This window comes from Panulirus ornatus, chromosome 3 (assembly GCF_036320965.1).
Source record: "Panulirus ornatus isolate Po-2019 chromosome 3, ASM3632096v1, whole genome shotgun sequence".
NCBI classification, from domain to species: Eukaryota; Metazoa; Arthropoda; class Malacostraca; order Decapoda; family Palinuridae; genus Panulirus; species Panulirus ornatus.
The window spans coordinates 7,258,404-7,279,893 of record NC_092226.1 but is presented as its reverse complement, the minus strand read 5'-3'; the positions used below and the strand labels follow the sequence as shown (position 1 = coordinate 7,279,893).

At 41.1% G+C, this 21,490-nt stretch overlaps 1 protein-coding gene and 1 long non-coding RNA gene across 2 annotated transcripts in view; one reads left to right on the top strand and one right to left on the bottom strand.

The window, feature by feature from the left end:
* LOC139760299 (uncharacterized) overlaps positions 1-19,540 on the top strand; it is a 28,364-nt gene extending 8,824 nt beyond the window's left edge. Inside the window, exon 3 of the long non-coding RNA XR_011715306.1 lies at positions 18,443-19,540. This is a non-coding gene — a long non-coding RNA (uncharacterized lncRNA). The remainder of the gene's footprint in view (positions 1-18,442) is intronic.
* The window catches only part of GTPBP1 (GTP-binding protein 1), an 81,017-nt gene continuing 76,462 nt past the window's right edge, over positions 16,936-21,490 (bottom strand). The window contains exon 13 of the mRNA XM_071683267.1: positions 16,936-20,805. Within this exon, the coding sequence (XP_071539368.1) occupies positions 20,574-20,805 (232 nt within the window). The 3' untranslated portion in view covers positions 16,936-20,573. The remainder of the gene's footprint in view (positions 20,806-21,490) is intronic.

The following is a 21,490-nucleotide window of genomic DNA, read 5'->3' as shown; positions in this document are numbered from 1 at the left end:
TCGATCTCAGACAGCCAGTCCACATCAACATAATCTTTGGCCCCTGTGGTATATGAGGATAGTTGCCCTTTCCACCATTGTGGGTAGATGGAGGATTTCCTCCGTTCTCATTGATACTGCCAACCGCCACCCTTGTCATATTCCTGTGGATCTTCTCTACCAGCTCAATGTGTCTGCTCAAAGAGAGGTGATGAAGCCTCCCAATCCATTTCTTAGCTTGGGATAAACATAAGTCCATTCATTTCCTCACGTACTTACCTGAAAGTAATTTTGACACTTTGCTTCCCTTACTACCACCGTAATTTCGACAATTTCGACTGGTTAGTTTTGCATGACAACGTTGAATCGTTGCTCCTTGAGACTCGTTTCCCCCAGTGTGATAACTAGCAATGCATGCCCTATTTACACTCATTCCCATTTTCATTAAGCTGAATTCCATCAGCCATACGTTTGGTCACTGATATACTTTACCAAGAGTCTCTCGGTGGTATATTGCACTCTCCATCATACCTTCGCACTTTGCATTGTGTCTACATTAACTTAACTATGTCCCCGATCATTCTGTCCCATTCATCCAACACTAATGATACTACAGAAGTACTTCTTTACATCATTTTTGCCAAGTTTCTCACTTTTTTATCATGTTATGTCCTCTGGTTGCTTTATCCCCACATCTCTCAAAGAACTGTTCACTGTCCACGTCATCGACCTGGTTTAAAAACTTAAAAGGTTGTGATCATGTCACCCCTCACTCTCCTCTCTTCCATAGGAGACAAATTTAGAGCCTTCAGCCTTTCCCCGTAACTCATCTCTCTTGACTCTGGTACCACCTTTGTTCCCCTCCTCTGGACCTTCTCTGTTGACTCTATGTGCTTCTTGTTTAGGTGCGGTGACCAGACTTGAGAAGCATATCGTAGTTTTGGGGCCTAGCGTAGGATATGAACAGCTTCTTGAATAGTTCCTTATCATATGTACTCGGAAGTTGTTCTGATATTTGCCAGGAGACGGTTTCTGTGCTTACGTATTCTCGTAGTGTGGGGACTCTGGTGACGACGGGTTGGAGGTCATGTCGACTCCCAAGACCTTCTCAGACCAGGTCCTGAAGTCTACTTCCTACCAGTTAGTAATCGTATTGAGGCATTCTTTCGCTCTGTCCCGTCCTCATTGCTTCACGTGTGTCTGTCTGTCTCTCTGTCTGTCTGTCTGTCTGCTCTCACATACGTGTAAGATGACTACTATACATGAGTAAGTATATCTATGTATACGTGCGAATTTTTTGTCCACCCCGACGTACACATGCATATACATGCATGAACACGTCATACACGCCTGCAAGCATAATTCGACCAGCGTCACCTCAAACCTTCAGGAAAATGCTGACACAGTCCATCAGGGAGCCGGTCCCTTGGCCCGCAGCTTCTGTCTGGGCAGGAAAATCTCCTCCTCCTCTTCTTCCTCCTCCCCACCTCTTCTTCTTCTTCTTCTTCTTCTTCTTCTTTTTCTTCTTCTTCTTCTTTTTCTTCTTCTTCTTCTTCCTCTTCTTCTTCTTCTTCTTCCTCTTCCTCTTCTTCTTCTTCTTCTTCTTCTTCTCCATTATGTCCCGTTATAGGAGAGGGGGAAGAGGGAGGAGGAACAGTAGAAGGAGGAACCCAGGCTAGGCCGAGAATCACATTCCTTCTGCCACACACACACACACACACACACACACACGGGTCAATATACCGCGCCCTCACCTCGCCCTCCCACTCACTATATAGTCACTACCCGACTGGAAATTCCCACGAAAATCTCTCTCTCTCTCTCTCTCTCTCTCTCTCTCTCTCTCTCTCTCTCTCTCTCTCTCTCTCTCTCTCTCTCTCTCTCTCTCCTCCCGTAGCCACGGCGCGTATTGACAGGCCGTCGGGGCATTATTTACGACGGCGAAAAGGGGGGGTTTGGGGAGAAGAAGGAAGGAGGGGGAGAGGGGGTGAGGAGATTCCTTTAAAGAAAAAAAAAAAAGTAATTTACGGGATTTTCATATAATTTTTACGATTTCCTGTGGGGCGGGAGGGAGGGAAGGAGGGTAGGGAGAGGGTAGGGTAGGGAGAGGGGAGGGGAGGGGAGGGTGGTAGTTGACCTGTGAAAAAAAAAGAAAAAAAAAAGGGGACTTAGGCTATGGCGGGCTCGCATGTCTGCACACCATTTTTACGGCCTTTCCTCGGGAGTAGTTAAACGGTCAGTCAGTCAGGCAGGCAGGCAGTCAGTCTCAGTCATGGCATACCAGTCTCTCTCTCTCTCTCTCTCTCTCTCTCTCTCTCTCTCTCTCTCTCTCTCTCTCTCTCTCTCTCTCTCGGGACAGCGGTCGCCCGAGCCATTACCTCGCCATCTTAAATACTCGACACAAATGGCAAATATTTATGTCAGAGGGTTTATCACTCAGCTCCTTCGACAAAAAAAAAAAAAAAAAAAATATCGTTTTGGAAAAGTTTATCATATCTTCATAGGTATTCGTCCTGGTGTCTGACGTTCATTACGCTAAAACTATTTTTTGTTCTTAAGTCGAGGATTTAATCGCTTATGGTCGATAGGGTTTTGGTTTTTCGTCTTATTTTCATTTTTCTGATGTTTCGATGCTCATCTGTTTGAGAAATATTTCCTATCGGGTCTCCGTTGATGATTGTGTTCAGATTCTGTTCTTGTGGGAAATTATGATTTATGAATTGGGATTTTTTTTCTTTTTTTTTTTTCTTCCCGTCAGAGATCGACCAGTTTTAAGTTTTTCAGGTTCTCCTCCTGCAGCGTCACCAACCCATGATCTGTGTCTTTGAAGGTTTTTACTCCTAGCAGTCCGTGCCACTCGGTTCCAGACCCCAGTACTCAGTCCCAAATCTACCATTCGTTCCCAGACCCCGCTGCTCAATCCCAAACCCACCACTCGTTGCCAGACCCATTCACCCACATATACCTGTGCACGTCCCTCTTTTAAACCAGCTCTTTCATCATACAACTCCATGAGCTGTTCCCCATTTCCACTCACAAGAGGTATCCCATGTTCTCTAGTTATACCCTCCATTGCCTTATCACCTACTTTTGCATTTGAATTACCCATCACTGTTAGTTAATCCTTCACAGAATAATTGCTGATACACCCACTCAAGTTCCTCCCAACACATCCGTCTCTCTTCCTCACTGCTCTCATGCATAAGCAATAACAATCACCCACCTCTCGTAATCAGTTCTGAATTTTTACCCACATCAGTCCGGAACTCACTTCTTCAAGCTCTGTCACACATTCCCACTAAAACTGATATCCCTTCTTTTGGTCTTGCCTTCACACTAACCTAAGACTTGGCCCCTAAGGTCATTGCCAAACCATTCTTCCCTCATCCTCTTGGGCTTTGTTTCTCTCACAGCTACAACATTTAAGTTCTTTTCCTCAAACATACTACTCCCTCCTACTTATCCTGGTTACATCCACACACAGCCAAACGTCCATCCTATGCCCTTTGAGGAGAATGAGGACTCCTTGCTTTGGCTACCACTGATCCATCCTTTAGAAGCTGAAATTAGAGGAGGGGAGGGTTTCCAGCTCCCAGCTTCCACGCTCTGAGTCCTCTTCTACGACATGCAGGGAATTTGAGGGTAGTACTCTTCCTCCTCTATTGCCCAGGACCCCCTTCAAAAAGGGTCCTGTTGTTCCCCAGGGCCTCTTTTTCAAGGGTTCCTGCAGCTCTAAGGGTACACTTCACTTGACAGCAGAGGCAGGTTGGGTTCCATATGTATTGGAGAGAGGGGCAAGTATGCAGTCTGTTGTGGATGAGAGGGCTTGGGAAGTGAGTCAGTTGTTCGCTAATGATAAAGCGCTTGTGGCTGATTCGTGTGAGAAACTGCAGAAGCTGGTGACTGAGTTTGGTAAAGTGTGGGAAAAAAGAAAGCCGAGAGTAAATGTGAATAAGAGCAAGGTTATTAGGTTCAGTAGGGTTGAGGGACAAGCAGATTTGGAGGTAAGTTTGAATGGAGAAAAACTGGAGGAAGTGAAGTGTTTTAGATGTCTGGGAGTGGATTTAGCAGCGGATGGAACCATGGAAGTGGAATTGAGTCACGGTGTGGGGGAGAGGGGGAAGGTTCTGGGAGCGTTTAAGAATGTGTGGAAGGCGAGAACGTTATCTCAGTGAGCAAAAATGAGTATGTTTGAAGGAATAGTGGTTCTAACAATGTTATATGGTTGCGATGCATGGGCTATACATAGGGTTGTGCAGAGGAGGGTGGATGTGTTGGAAATTAAATGTTTGAGGACAATATGTGGTGTGAGGTGATTTGATCGAGTAAGTAATGAAAGGGTAAGAGAGATGTGTGGCAATAAAAAGAGTGTGGTTGAGAGAGCAGAAGAAGGTGTATTGAAATGGTTTGGTCACATGGAGAGAATGAGTGAGGAAAGATTGACAAAGAGGATATATGTGTCAGTGGTGAAGGGAACAAGAAGTGGGAGACCAAATTGGAGGTGGAAGGATGGAGCGAAAAAGATTTTGAGCAATCGAGGCCTGAACATACAGGAGGGTGAAAGGCGTGCAAGGAATTGAGTGAATTGGAACGATGTGGTATACTGGGATCGATGTGCTGTCAATGGATTGAACCAGGGCATGCGAGGCATCTGGGGTAAACCATGGAAAGTTTTGTGGGGCCTGGGCTGTGGAAAGGGAGCCGTGGTTTCAGTGCATTGCACATGACAGCTAGAGACTGAGTGTAAAAGAATGTGGCCTTTGTCGTCTTTTTCTAGCGCTACCTCCCGCATGCACACGCGGGGGAAGGGGGGTTCCATTTCATGTGTGGCGGGGTGATGATGGAAATGGATGAAGGCAGCAAATATGAATATGTACATGTGTATATACATATATGTCTGTGTATGTATATGTATGTATACGTTGAAATGTATAGGTATGCATATGTGCGTGTGTGGGTGTTTATGTATATACATGTGTATGTGGGTGGGTTGGGCCATTTTTTCCTCTGTTTCCATGTGCTGCCTCACTAACGCGGGAGACAGCGACTAAGTATAATATGAATACATGAATAGATATTTTTTTTTTATACTATTTGCCATTTCCCGCATTAGCAAGGTAGCGTTACGAACAGAGGACTGAGCCTTTGAGGAATATCCTCACTTGCCCCCCTTCGCTGTTCTTTCTTTTGAAAAATTAAAAACGAGAGGGGAGGATTTCCAGCAACCTGCTCCCTTCCCTTTTAGTTGCCTTCTACGACACGCAGGGAATACATGGGAAGTATTCTTAATCCCCTATCCCCAGGGATAATAAATATATATATATGTATATATATTATCCCTGGGGATAGGGGAATTAAGAATACTTCCCATGTATTCCCTGCGTGTCGTAGAAGGCGACTAAAAGGGGAGGGAGTGGGAGGCTGAAAATCCTCCCCTCTCTTTTTTTTTTTAATTTTCCAAAAGAAGGAACAGAGGGGGGCCAGGTGAGGATATTCCACAAAGGCCCAGTCCTCTGTTCTTAACGCTACCTCGCTAATGCGGGGAATGGCGAATAGTTTAAAAGAAAGAAAGAAAAAATTGTACATTCTCAGTGAATGTAGGTTTGCGGCAGGGGTGCGTGATGTCTCCATGGTTGTTTAATTTGTTTATGGATGGGGTTGTTAGGGAGGTAAATGCAAGAGTTTTGGAAAGAGGGGCAAGTATGAAGTCTGTTGGGGATGAGAGAGCTTGGGAAGTGAGTCAGTTGTTGTTCGCTGATGATACAGCGCTGGTGGCTGATTCATGTGAGAAACTGCAGAAGCTGGTGACTGAGTTTGGTAAAGTGTGTGAAAGAAGAAAGTTAAGAGTAAATGTGAATAAGAGCAAGGTTATTAGGTACAGTAGGGTTGAGGGTCAAGTCAATTGGGAGGTAAGTTTGAATGGAGAAAAACTGGAGGAAGTAAAGTGTTTTAGATATCTGGGAGTGGATCTGGCAGCGGATGGAACCATGGAAGCGGAAGTGAATCATAGGGTGGGGGAGTGGGTGAAAATCCTGGGAGCCTTGAAGAATGTGTGGAAGTCGAGAACATTATCTCGGAAAGCAAAAATGGGTATGTTTGAAGGAATAGTGGTTCCAACAATGTTGTATGGTTGCGAGGCGTGGGCTATGGATAGAGTTGTGCGCAGGAGGGTGGATGTGCTGGAAATGAGATGTTTGAGGACAATGTGTGGTGTGAGGTGGTTTGATCGAGTAAGTAACGTAAGGGTAAGAGAGATGTGTGGAAATAAAAAGAGCGTGGTTGAGAGAGCAGAAGAGGGTGTTTTGAAATGGTTTGGGCACATGGAGAGAATGAGTGAGGAAAGATTGACCAAGAGGATATATGTGTCACAGGTGGAGGGAACGAGGAGAAGTGGAAGACCAAATTGGAGGTGGAAAGATGGAGTGAAAAAGATTTTGAGTGATCGGGGCCTGAACATGCAGGAGGGTGAAAGGAGGGCAAGGAATAGAGTGAATTGGATCGATGTGGTGTACCGGGGTTGACGTGCTGTCAGTGGATTGAATCAGGGCATGTGAAGCGTCTGGGATAAACCATGGAAAGCTGTGTAGGTATGTATATTTGCGTGTGTGGACGTGTATGTATATACATGTGTATGGGGGTGGGTTGGGCCATTTCTTTCGTCTGTTTCCTTGTGCTACCTCGCAGACGCAGGAGACAGCGACAAAGCAAAAAAAAATATATATATATAAGAGTAAATGTGAATAAGAGCAAGGTTATTAGGTACAGTAGGGTTGAGGGTCAAGTCAATTGGGAGGTGAGTTTGAATGGAGAAAAACTGGAGGAAGTGAAGTGTTTTAGATATCTGGGAGTGGATCTGGCAGCAGATGGAACCATGGAAGCGGAAGTGGATCATAGGGTGGGGGAGGGGGCGAAAATTCTGGGGGCCTTGAAGAATGTGTGGAAGTCGAGAACATTATCTCGGAAAGCAAAAATGGGTATGTTTGAAGGAATAGTGGTTCCAACAATGTTGTATGGTTGCGAGGCGTGGGCTATGGATAGAGTTGTGCGCAGGAGGATGGATGTGCTGGAAATGAGATGTTTGAGGACAATGTGTGGTGTGAGGTGGTTTGATCGAGTGGGTAACGTAAGGGTAAGAGAGATGTGTGGAAATAAAAAGAGTGTGGTTGAGAGAGCAGAAGAGGGTGTTTTGAAGTGGTTTGGGCACATGGAGAGAATGAGTGAGGAAAGATTGACCAAGAGGATATATGTGTCGGAGGTGGAGGGAACGAGGAGAAGAGGGAGACCAAATTGGAGGTGGAAAGATGGAGTGAAAAAGATTTTGTGTGATCGGGGCCTGAACATGCAGGAGGGTGAAAGGAGGGCAAGGAATAGAGTGAATTGGAGCGATGTGGTATACCGGGGTTGACGTGCTGTCAGTGGATTGAATCAAGGCATGTGAAGCGTCTGGGGTAAACCATGGAAAGCTGTGTAGGTATGTATATTTGCGTGTGTGGACGTATGTATATACATGTGTATGGGGGGGGGGGGTTAGGCCATTTCTTTCGTCTGTTTCCTTGCGCTACCTCGCAAACGCGGGAGACAGCGACAAAGTATAATAAAAAAAAATAATAATATATATATATATATATATATATAGAGAGAGAGAGAGAGAGAGAGAGAGAGAGAGAGAGAGAGAGAGAGTTTAGAGTATGTGTGAGTGCTGGAAGAGGATTTGCTGATTGGCCTGGACATATGAAGAGAATGAGAGAAGTAGACTAAGAGGGATATGTATGTCAGAAATGGAGGAAACAAGGAGGAGGTGGAAGGATAGACTGAAAGATGCTTTGAGTTCTCAGGGCCTGAATATGCAGGAGTGTGAGGCATGTAAGGATAAAGCAAATTAGAGAGATTTGGTTTACAGGGGATGACATGAGGTCAATGGGCTAAAACAGGGCATATAAAGCATCGAGGGGAACACCACATAAAGGTTTGTGGGATAGGAAGCTTTAGTTTTGGTGCATTATACATGACAGCTGGACAATACGTTGATGTGAGTGACTGAGGCCATTTCTTCATCTTTACCTAGAGCTACATTGTGCATGTGTGTGTGTGTGTGTCTGTGCGTAGTTCAACAGTGTATGGCTCATTGCAGGTTCCTTGGTTCTAATTGTTGCCATAACTCCCAGGTCTCTAAGGTAGTCCACTCCCTCCAAGACCTGTCTGTTTAAACTTACTCTCCAGCTGACCTGTCTCATTACACTGCTAAACCTGATGACTGCTTTTATCAACATTTACTCTCAACTTTCCTCCTTTCACACACATTCTCCCAAACTCAGATACCACTTCCTGCAGTTTCTCTCTCAAATTTGCCACCAGTGCTGTATCATCAGCAAACAATAGCAGACTGATTTCCCAAGGCTCCCACACCCTCGTAAATAATGCTCATACATCAGCCTTTTCTCTTTCACTAGCAACTTTACTTTGTTATCCCACTACTCATGACCTTTTCTCACTTACCCACCTTCCATTTACTACACATTTCTCTTGAACATGCCAACACTGCTTTCTGAAACACTACCCATTTCTCATTTTACTCCCCAAAGCTTCATATAGCATCACCCTTTGCCATTTCTACACTTAATCTCTGCTGGTATCTCTTTACACAAACCTCTTTTCCAAGCTCACTTATTATTATTATTATTATTATTATTATTATTATTATTATTATTATCATCATTTATCCCTGGGGATAGGGGAGAAAGAATACTTCCCACGTATTCCCTGGGTGTCGTAGAAGGCGACTAAAAGGGGAGGGAGCGGGGGGCTGGAAATCCTCCCCTCTCGTTTTTTTAATTTTCCAAAACAAGGAACAGAGAAGGGGGCCAGGTGAGGATAATCTCTCAAAGGCTCAGTCCTCTGTTCTTAATGCTACCTCACTAACACGGGAAATGGCGAATAGCATGAATGAAAAAAGAAAGAAATTATTATTATTATTATTTTTTTTTTTTTTTTTGTCTCCCGTGTTTGCGAGGTAGCGCAAGGAAATTATTATCATTATTATTATTATTATTACATAATCTCAGAACTCCTTTTATGGGACTCCAGCAGCTTCAAGGATGTGCTGTAATCAGTAGCAGGGAAATGATGAACTCTTTTATAGAGGGTTAAGTTCCTTGACAAAGTTGAATTCCTATTCGTAAGCAGATAGATACAAAACTCATCGAAGCCGTACTGAAAGAGTGTGCCTCTGAACTTGCACCTGTGCTTGCTCGTCTGTTCCTTTTCTGTTTAAAAGCCAAAATTTTCCTTCTTCTTGAAAGCAAGCATTGGTACATCTCATTCTGAACCCTCTAGCTATCGTCCTATTGCTTTGACATCTTCCATTTCCAGTCTCTGAATCCCTTCTCAACTCTCATATCCTTAGACACCTTGAAAATCAGTCTTCTATCTGATCACCAGTATGGCTTCCATAATGGTGATATTCTTTCCTATCTTACTAATGTCTGGTCATCATCCCTGAAAGATTTTTGGGAGTCATATGAAGTTGCCCTTGACATATCCAAGTCTTTTGACAGGGTATGGCATTGGGGTCTCTGTGGTTTTCGATGGATCAGCCTTCCCCCCCTTCTCTCCATCAACAGTGGTGTCCTTCACGGCTCTGTCCTTTTTCTCCTTTTTTTTTCAATGATTTCCTTTCCTCCACAAATAATCCAATGCATTCATACGCTGACAACTCAACACTGCATGCACTTGATCTGCATCTCGTCTTGACACAGCTTCCTCAGTAAACTCAGACTTGGACAGGATATCCCAGTGGGGTACACAGAATCTAAAGTTTAATGCCTCCAAGATCAAATAAGAAATGAAAAGCTTAGATAGAAGTTGGGCAGTAAGACGGGTATACATAAGAGAAGTGGAGAGGGTTGCTGAAATGATTTGAACAAGAAAGAATAAATGAGGAAAGGATGATTAAGCAGGTATACATGTCGAAGTGGAAGGAACAAGGAAAAGGAGGTATCCAAGGAGGAGGTGGAAGGATGGAGTGAAAGATGTTTTACACCTCAGGGCCTGGACATGCAGGAGGGTGCAAAGCATGCGAGGGGCAAGGTGAAATGGAACCATGTGTTTTAAAGGAGGCAGCATGCTATCACTAGGCCAAACCAGGGTATCTGAAGCAGTCAAATGAAACCAGGGAAAGGTATGTGGAGTCTGGTTATGAACTGGGGCTGTGATTTCAGTGCATTACATATGACAGCTACAGAATGGATGAGAGAGAATAAGGCACTGTTCCAGGCACTACTTCTTTAATGCAGGAAATGGCAAACAAGTATGAAAGATAATTATAATAATAATAATAAATAATATATTTATTTATTCATTATACTTTGTCGCTGTCTCCCGCGTTAGCGAGGTAGCACAAGGAAACAGACGAAAGAATGGCCCAACCCACCCACATACACATGTATATACATACACATCCACACATGCACATATACATACCCATACATTTCAGCATATACATAAATATACATAAACAGACACATACATATATACACATGTACATAATTCATACTTGCTGTCTTTATTCATTCCCGTCCCCACCCCACCACACAGGAAATGACAACCCCCTCCCCCTGCATGCGCACGAGGTAGCGGTAGGAAAAGACAACAAAGGCCACATTCATTCACACTCAGTATCTGGCTGTCATGTATAATGCACCGAAACCATTCTTTCGTCTGTTTCCTTGCGCTACCTTGCTAACGCGGGAGACAGTGACAAGTATAATAAATAGGTGAATAAATAAACATATATACACATGTACATATTCATACTTGCTCACCTTTATCTGTTCCTGGTGCTACCCTGCCCTACAAGAAGCAATATTGCCACCCCCTGCATCAGCAGAGAAGCACCAAGAAACACACGAAGAAAGACCGCATCAGTTCACATCCATTTTCTAGCCATCATGTGTAATACACTGAAGCCTTAGCTCCCTATCCACATTCACGCCCCACAGACCTTTCCATGGTTTATCCCAGATGCTTCACATGCCCTAGTTCAATCCATTGACAGCACATCGACCCCAGTATACCACATCGTTCCACTTAACTCTATTCCTTGCACACCTTTCACCCTCCTGCATGCTCAGGCCCCAATCACTCAAAATCTTTTTCACTCCATCTTTCCACCTCCAATTTGGTCTCCCACTTCTCCCCATTCCCTCCACCTCTGACACATATATCCTCTTTGTCAGTCTTTCCTCACTCATTCTCACCATGTGACCAAACCATTTCAAAACACCCTCTACTGCTCTCTCAACCACACTCTTTTTATTACCACGCATCTCTCTTACCCTTTCATTACTTAATCAAACCACCTCACACCACATATTGTCCTCAAACAACTCATTTCCAACACATCCATCCTCCTCCGCACAACTCTATCTATAGCCCACAGCTCGCAACCATACAACATTGTTGGAACCACTATTCCTTCAAACATACCCATTTTTACTTTCCGAGATAATCTTCTCACCTTCCACACATTTTTCAACGCTCCCAGAACTTTCACCCCTCCCCCACTTCCATGGTTCCATCCACTGCCAAATCCACTCCCTGGTATCTAAAGCACTTCACCTCTTCCAGTTTTTCTCCATTCAAACTTACCTCCCAATTGACTTGTTCCTCAACCCTACTGTACCTAATAACCTTACTCTTATTCACAGTTACTGTCAGCTTTCTTTTCACACACTTTACCAAACTTAGTCACCAGCTTCTGCAGTTTCTCACCTGAATCAGCCACCAGCACTGTATCATCAGCAAACAACAACTGACTCACTTCCCAAGCCCTCTCATCCACAACAGACATAATACTTACCCCTCTCTATAAAACTCTTGCATTCACCTCCCTAACAACTCCATCCATAAACAAATTAAACAACATGGAGACATCACACACACCTGATGCAAACCAACATTCACTGAGAACCAATCACTTTCCTCTCTTCCTACTCGTACACATGCCTTACTTCCTCGATAAAAACTTTTCACTGCTTCTAGCAACTTGCCTCCCACACCGTATATTCTTAATACCTTCCACAGAGATGGAGTGAGTATTTTGAAGGTTTGTTGAATGTGTTAGATGATAGAGTGGCAGACATAGGGGGTTTTGGTCAAGGTGGTGTGCAAAGTGAGAAGGTTAGGGAGAATGATTTGGTAAACAGAGAAGAGGTAGTAAAAGCTTTGTGGAAGATGAAAGCCGGCAAGGCAGCAGGTTTGGATGGTACTGCAGTGGAATTTATCAAAAAAGGGGGTGACTGTGTTGTTGACTGGTTGGTAAGGTTATTAAATGTATGTATGACTCATGGTCTGGGGATAGGGGAGAAAGAATACTTCCCACGTATTCCCTGCGTGTCGTAGAAGGCAACTAAAAGGGGAGGGAGCGGGTGGCTGGAAATCCTCCCCTCTCGTTTTTTCAATTTTCCAAAACAAGGAACAGAGAAGGGGGCCAGGTGAGGATATTCCCTCAAAGGCCCAGTCCTCTGTTCTTAACGCTACCTCGCTAACGCGGGAAATGGCGAATAGTACGAAAGAAAGAAAAAGATGACTCATGGTGAGGTGCCTGAGGATTGGCAGAATGCATGTATAGTGCCATTGTACAAAGGCAAAGGGGATAAAGGTGAGTGCTCAAATTACAGAGGTATAAGTTTGTAGAGAATTCCTGGGAAATTATATGGGAGAGTATTGATTGAGAGGGTGAAAGCTTGTACAGAGCATCAGATTGGGGAAGAGCAGTGTGTTTTCAGAAGTGGTAGAGGATGTGTGGATCAGGTGTTTGCTTTGAAGAATGTTTGTGAGAAATACTTAGAAAAGCAAATGGAATTGTATGTGGCATTTATGGACCTGGAGAAGGCATATGATAGAGTTGATATAGAGAATAGAATCATAAAAATAATAATAATAATTCTATTCATACCATTCCTATCCTTTGGGATGGGGGGGAAAGTTCTGCCTACATATCTCATGCATGTCACAGAAGGCAACTAAGATGGGTGGAATTATAGGGCTGAAAATCCCCATCTGTATTACTTTCCCAAAGGAGTGAAAATTGCCAAGCAAGGATTTATTTTCCCTCTAAAACTTATTCATCTTTTCCAGACACTACTTTGTTCATGTGGAAAAGAGTGAAGATGTGTTGAAAAGTAATCTGTTCTTGACGTTATCTCTTACATGGGAAATGGAGAATATGTATGAAAAAATAGTAATAACAACAATAATAATAATAAAAGAAGAGGGTGTGTTAACATAGTTTGGACATATGGAGGGAATGAGTGAGGAAAGGTTGACAAAGAGGATATATTTGTCTAAAATGGAGGTAGCAAGGAAAAGCAGGAGACCAAATAGGAGATGGAAGGATGGAGTGAAAGAGATTTTGAGCAATTAGGGCCTGAACTTGCAGGAGGGTGAAAGGCTTGTACGGAACAGAGTGAATTGGAACAGTGTAGTATACTGGGGTTGACATGCCATCAATGGATTGACCCAGGGCATGCAAAATGTCTGGGGTAAACCATGGAAAGGTCTGCAGGGCTTAGATGTGGATAGGGAGCTATGGTTTCAGTGTATTACACATGACGGCTAGAAAATGGATGTGAACAGATATGGCCTTTCTTCATGTGTTTTCTGGCGCAGAGTAGCACCAGGAACAGATAAAGGTGAGCAAGTATGAATATGTACATGTGTATATATGTATATTTATTCAATATGTATATTTATTCATCTATTTATTATACTTGTCACTGTCTCCCGCGTTAGCAAGGTAGCGCAAGGAAACAGACGAAAGAATGGCCCAACCCACCCACATACTCATATACATGTATATACAAATGTATATGTATGTGCATATTTGTATATATGCTTAAGTACCTATATGTGCCTATGTATGTACGTTTTTGTGAGTGGATAGGTCTTTCTTCATCTGTTTCTTGGCGCTGCCTCACTAATGCAAGAAACGGTGATCAATGTAATAAATAATTAAAATAACAATACTGCTACTACTACTTCTACTACTAATACTAATAATAATAATAATAATAATAATAATAATAATGAAAATAATAATAAAAATAATAATAGTAATAATAATTTATTAAAAAAGGGGGGGTGACTGTACTGTTAACTGGTTGGTAAAGTTATTTAATGTATGTATGACTCATGGTGAGGTGCCTGAGGATTGGCAGAATGCTTGCATAGTGCCATTGTACAAAGGCAAAGGGAATAAGAGTGAGTGTTCAAATTACAGAGGTATAAGTTTGTTGAGTATTCCTGGGAAATTATATGGGAGGGTATTGATTGAGAGAGTGAAGGCATGTACAGAGCATCAGATTGGGGAAGAGCCGTGTGGTTTCAGAAGTGGTAAAGGATGTGTGGATCAGGTGTTTGCTTTGAAGAATGTATGAGAAATACTTAGAAAAGCAAGTGGATTTGTATGTAGCATTTATGGATCTGGAGAAGGCATATGATAGAGTTGATAGAGATGGTCTGTGGAAGATATTAAGAATATATGGTGTGGGAGGTAAGTTGTTAGAAGCAGTTAAAAGTTTTTATTGAGGATGTAAGGCATGTGTACGTGTAGGAAGAGAGGAAAGTGATTGGTTCTCAGTGAATATTGGTTTGCGGCAGGGGTGCATGATGTCTCCGTAGTTGTTTAATTTGTTTATGGATGGGGTTGTTAGGGAGGTGAATGCAAGAGTTTGGGAAAGAGGGGCAAGTATGCAGTCTGTTGTGGATGAGAGAGCTTGGGAAGTGAGTCAGTTGTTGTTCACTGATGATACAGCGCTGGTGGCTGATTCGGGTGAGAAACTGCAGAAGCTGGTGACTGAGTTTGGTAAAGTGTGTGAAAGAAGAAAGCTGAGAGTAAATGTGAATAAGAGCATGGTTATTAGGTACAGTAGGGTTGAGGGACAAGTCACTTGGGAAGTAAGTTTGAATGGAGAAAAACTGGAGGAAGTGAAGTGTTTTAGATATCTGGGAGTGGATTTGGCAGCAGATGGAACCATAGAAGCAGAAGTGAATCATAGGGTGGGGAAGGGGGCAAAAGTTCTGGGAGCATTGAAAAATGTGTGGAAGTCAAGAAAGTTATCTTGGAAAGCAAAAATGGGTATGTTTGACGGAATAAAGGTTCCAACAATGTTATATGGTTGCAAGGTGTGGGCTATAGATAGAGTTGTGCGGAGGAGGGTGGATGTACTGGAAATGAGATGTTTGAGGATAATATGTGGTTTGAGGTGGTTTGATCGAGTAAGTAATAAAACGGTAAGAGAGATGTGTGGTAATAAAATGAGTGTGGTTGAGAGAGCAGAAGAGGGTGTTTTGAAATGATTTGGTCACATGGAGAGAATGAGTGAGGAAAGATTGACAAAGAGAATATATGTGTCAGAGGTGGAGGGAACGAGGAGAAGTGGGAGACCAAATTGGAGGTGGAAAGATGGAGTGAAAAAGATTTTGAGTGATTGGGGCCTGAACATGCAGGATGAAAGGCGTGCAAGGAATAGAATGAATTAGAACGATGTGGTATACCAGGGTCGACGTGCTGTCAATGGATTGAACCAGGGCATTTGAAGCATCTGGGGTAAACCATGCAAAGTTTTGTGGGGCCTGGATGTGGAAAGGGAGCTGTGATTTTAGTGCATTATACATGACAGCTAGAGACTGAGTGTGAACGAATGTGGCCTTTATTGTCTTTTCCTAGCGCTAGCTCGCACACATGCAGGGGGAGGGGGTTTTCATTTCATGTGTGGTGGGGTGGCAACGGGAATGAATAAGGGCAGACAGTATGAATTATGCACATGTATATGTCTGTGTGTGTATATATATGTATACGTCGAGATGTATAGGTATGTATATGTGCATATGTGGATGTGTATTTATATGCATGTGTATGTGGGTGGGTTGGGGGGTTGGGCCATTCTTTCGTCTTTTCCTTGCGCTACCTCGCTAATGAGGGAGACAGCGATAAAGTATACTAAAATAAGTAAAATAAATAATAATAATAATAATAATGTGGATGAGTTTTTTGAAGCATTCAGGAAAGTCTAACAAAGGAGGTTGTTATCTGGGAGGGTGAAAATGGGTGTGTATGAAGGTATGTAGTCCCAGTGATACTGTACGGATGCAGGGCATGAGCTATAAATGGGGATGTGCAGAGAAGGGTGGATAATTTGGAAATGTTCAAGGACAATAGGTAGCATTAGGTGGTTTGATCGAGTATGTAATATTAGGGTAAGAGAGAGGTGTAGTAATAAGAGTGTGGTTGAGAAAGCTGAGGAGGGTGTGCTAATGGTTTGGACATATGGAGAGAATCAGTGAAAAGAGTCTGACAAAGAGGACATATGTCAGAAGTGGAAGAGACAAGGAGAAGGGTGAGACCAAATTGGAAATGAAAGGATGTAGTGAAAAAGATTTTGAGAAATCAGGGTCAGAGCATGCAGGAGGGTGAAAAACATGGCTGAGGTAGAGTGAATAGGGTGACATGCTATCAATGGACTGAACCAAGGCTTACAAAGCAGCCAGGTTAAACCATGGGAAGGTATGTGGGGTCTGGTTGTGGATAGGGAGCTGTGGTCTTGGTGCATTACATTTGGCAGCTAGAGAATGGATATGAGGGAATGCAGCCTTTGTTTAGTCTGTTACTGGTACTACTCTGCTAATGCAAGAATCAACAAACAAGTATGAAAAAAGTAAAACTAATATAATGCACAAATAAATCCTCAATTTCCTTATCAATTACACAACCTTACTGTCATTCCTGCTTCAATAGTGAAGCATGAGAAATAGCTAAACAACTGCCCCATTGTCCCTATTCCCATACATTCTTTCTATAGCTGTCATTTATAATAAAAGGAAACCAAGAACTTGTCATATTTGGTTAAATAGTTAAGCTAAAACACATCAATAAGGATATATGTTGAAACAACATGATGTTTAAAATATCTAATGTATTTTTATCACATTATACAACCATAAGTTGTGTCTAAAGCTATTACCAAAAGGTACAACACACAATCATGAAGCTTCATGAAGAGATACAATTGCAGAGCAGAGATTTCATTGCTACAATTTGCTTGTAATACTATGGGCTTGCTCTGACTAAAGGTCAGAAGTAGAAAAAAATCTAAGCCACACATACAGGTATAAAGTTACAACATGAATGAAATTATATCATCAAATCACAGCTCAACCTTGTACCCTCAAAGAACCAGTGCTTCAAAATATGACCAACACTTTCAGTCATAACATAAGCCACTTTAACATAATCAAATCTAGTTTCCATCTATCTCACCCTTAATCCTTCCCATGCAAGACCCAACTCCATATAATGTACATTTCATTGCATGGCCTAACTTTTGTCTACTATAAATTTTGTTGCAGGTTCTGCCTTTTAATGATTTTCAATATTTCAAATCTGGTGCTTTAATATACTTGACATTTTTGTTTTGATTGTTATAAATGATGCTAGGAGCCACAAGGGATTCACCATACAATAGAGTACCTTTATCTCAGGTTACTGGAGGGAGTTGTACACCATGCTGTCAGGGCAGCAGGGAAAACCCATGGATTTTTCATGGAATTTTTCATACAAATTAGAAAGCTATATAAAAACTGATAAATGCTAAAACAAACACTAATATAAACTATTGTACTTATGTAATAAAAGCAAGAAAAATACAACTGTGTACTCATACATAAGTCTGCATTGGTTGCACACCATTTGACATCTAACTGTACTGTATGACCTGTAGCACCTAAAAAGATTTTTACATTTTGCAATCTTGGATAAGTACTTTATTCATTGCCACAGTCAAAATATGGAACAATTACCTTTTATTTTTCTCTCCAGAGCCTATACTGTAGGGGGGAGGGGGTTATGCTGTATGCCTACTGTCACACACAGTGGGATAAGCTATATGCCTGCCATTGCATGGAAAGGGTTAAGTTAAAATAATCAAGCGATCTTCTTACTGACAGCTTTATTCTTCCCCAATAAAATAACTTATGAAAAATTTCTTGATACAGTAGCACAGCTATCAAGCACTTGTAAAATACAAGCTAATGAAATACAAAAATATTCCCTTTTAACAGATCATTCCTACACAATACCTTTCTCACAAGTATGGGTCATAATTCCTTTGTTTTACTAAATTTCAATTGTTACAGGTTGTACTTATGTTAACTTCAGTTTCCAGTTGTACTAACTTTGACTTGTTTCTGGGAATACTAAAATATTGTTCTGCTTCCAATTGTACTAAATTTCAATGTTTTTTATTGTACATGTGATAAATCTTAGTCTTTTCAGGTTCCATTTATGTACTTGGTTTAATGTATACAAAGTTCACTTTCATGTAAGTTTGTACTAAATTTCATTTCTTTTCATAATCATGCTAGTTTCAGTTCCCCTGCAGAAAATAACAAATATTCCTTGTTTCAGATGTACTAATTCAAGCAAATCTTCAACAGTTCCTACAAAATCAAGAGAGTATCATTATAGTATAAGTAACTCAATACCTACATATTTTGCAGAACAATAATCAACATTAACTTCAGGAATTACATAAGATAAAAATCTGATAATGCATCACTATCACTGAAGTGACTCTTAAAGCATGAATGTATTAAAAAATCTGCAGAAAGTGAAAATAAACTGAAAGGTATGTAGAAACGGAATAAAAATTTGACTTTATACCTCACAAGAATATATGCTATTCACTGAAATAAGCACACTCAATCTAGAAAACAAGGAAAAACAATTTGTAAACAAGGTATTCCCTCTGAGAAGAAACAATAAGCCATACAAAAAGAAATGGTTCGAAAATTCTCAAGGGGTAAATGAGGTATATTTGGAACCATGATATTTATCAACCACATGCCTTGCTGACAAGTTTAGTTAATGTGCACTATTCCTATATTTGTTGGTTTAAATATCATATAACTCAGTGTGAATTACACTCAACAAAGTGTTAAAACCAAGAGCCTTGGAAAACATTTTTACATCCCAACTGTGACTTTGGAAAAACAACCACATTAATACCTCTGTTAATCATCTTTACATTTAGAGAAAAAGTTAGCAAATATCTTGAGGTGACATGAAATTACAAAAAAAGTTAGTGTGGTAACCTCCTCCTGGGCAAGACAGGATGTCTGCTAGCCTGAACACTTAAGACCATATATACATCATGAGCTATCTACAAAAGAAGCAGTCACTGTTTCCACAAGTTTTCAATACAAACCTTAGATATATTTATTCTAATTATGCATTTCAAGAAAGATAAAAAATAATATCTAACCAAACTGTTTTGTCTGAGAAAATAAGATTCTGACTAGCTAAGTCCTGGATAATCATGACACTGGAATCTGTATGAAATTATCTACAACTTATAGTTGCAGCTGAGAGGAACTCTAGTGCAACATCTTTCCAAATCTAGAGGGTTCCCTCTAAATACTGCTGCCACTTGGAGTCAAGGGTCTTGCCCATATCTCTTCAAAAATGAATATATTTTCATTATTATAATAAAGTATCATAATCATACCTAATTCTTCAGTTCCCTATTACTATCAATACAAACCATAGAAAATATGGTACTGTGAAACCGCTATATATTAGTTATACTTTCCAAGCAGCAGCACAAATTTTTAAAATATCGTTGCCTGACACAACGACAATTTCATCTATCACTTGTCATAATAAAATGATAATCCTACTGACGTGCAATTCATTTAATAAACAAGAATCGATACACAACTTACCATATGAGTACTGATGAGACTCAAGATAAAAAGAGTTAGCTGGAACAATGTACCTTATGTTAAGGTAGGTGCAATATGTAACCATGCACCAAGCTGGTTCTAATTACTACGGCTATGATTCTAAAGTCAACAAGGATAATGCCACACTTCTAGATGGGAGTAAAGATGGGAGATAACAATCCCTCAACAAATAATGAGTTGTTAAAAGAAAAAAAATCACCTTAACAAATATCAGGTAGTGCATATGACTGTTTTGGTACTGCCTATAAAACAAAATAGCTTGTGAATCATTCAATATTTTCACTCATTTAAGATAATGCTACTTCCTCCTGAGAAGAATTTGCTTGTGTCGCGTGATACTTCTAAATAATGGCAATATATGGAATCTTTGCATACTGAATGCTTCCTTTAAACTTAAGCATACAAACAAGTTGTAACATATATTATTATTAGTCCATTATGCTTATGAGACAGCTGTCATTTCCTACAGTTTGTCAATTTCTGTAAATCCTTTGAATCAAGATATCATATGAGGCTTTACTAGACGAAATATCAAATGTTTAATAATAATATCACCTGAAAAGGTCTGACTTGAAAATTTTCTGGCTCATTTATAAAATCAGGAATGATGGTCTAATGTACATTAAATCATTCAACAAGGTGATTAACAGAATACTGTAGTGAAAAGAATTAAAATATTTTAGCATTCATATTCGATCTTAAGACTTGCCTAAATGAGATCTTCAGAGCTCAGCTCCTGGATTTAAGACCAATAAGACAGTGAAATAAAAGAACCACTAACAAAGGCCAGGAGTTCACACCAAAACCTTTGCTGCTGTTGCTGCTGGTGGAGGTCGAGGGTGGACGGTGGGTGAAGCTACTCCAGGAGCAGTGTTGTGGACAGTACTTGGAGCAAGAACTGAAGCTGCACTAGATACTGAGGTAGGGCTGGAAACAGACACTGGTGTAGAAGCCTTTGCTGCTGCCTGTTTTGAAGGACTCTGGGCTCCTGGGTTGGCAACAGGAGCACTGTTGCCACCGCGTGACCTAATCCATGATAGCGTTGATAGATTAATGACAATTTTCACACAAAGTTAAAATAGGCACGAGACAGATACAAAGACAATGTGAATGAAACATAAAAAACAGTGACACATTAAGATAATAAACAAACAGCTCCTACAAAAATAAAAAAGAAACAACCAAGAAACATTACAGCAACCCATTAGATGTTTATTAGTGGCCTCCATATTCATACCTTTTTTCTTACTATTCCTGGGTATGGGGAGAAAATACCCTACCCAACCAATTGGAATAATTGTGAAGGACTAGAAACTCTCACCTATTGTATTATTACTTTAAAAAATAAGATGGGGTGTATGGATATGTGTGGTTGTAACCAAAATGAAAACAAGGTAAAGTTGTGTTTGATGAGGATTACTTAGATGTTCTAGCTCTGAATGAAATGAAAAGGTAAGTAGGTGAAGAGGTTTGGGAATGTACAAGGAATATTAGTGAGAAGATAAAAGCAAAACAAAGAGTGGTTCTTCTATTGAGGGATCAACAGAGGGACTGTGTTAAAGAGTGCAAGTAAGTTCAAAAGTGATGTGGGTAACAATAAAAGTACACTATGAGAAGTAAGTGACAGCGCACATGCTCAGGGTAGTGAAGAGTAAGGGAGAAATTATTACTTTTTGGAAGGAGCTTAAGAAATGCTTTAGTAGATTTTGAT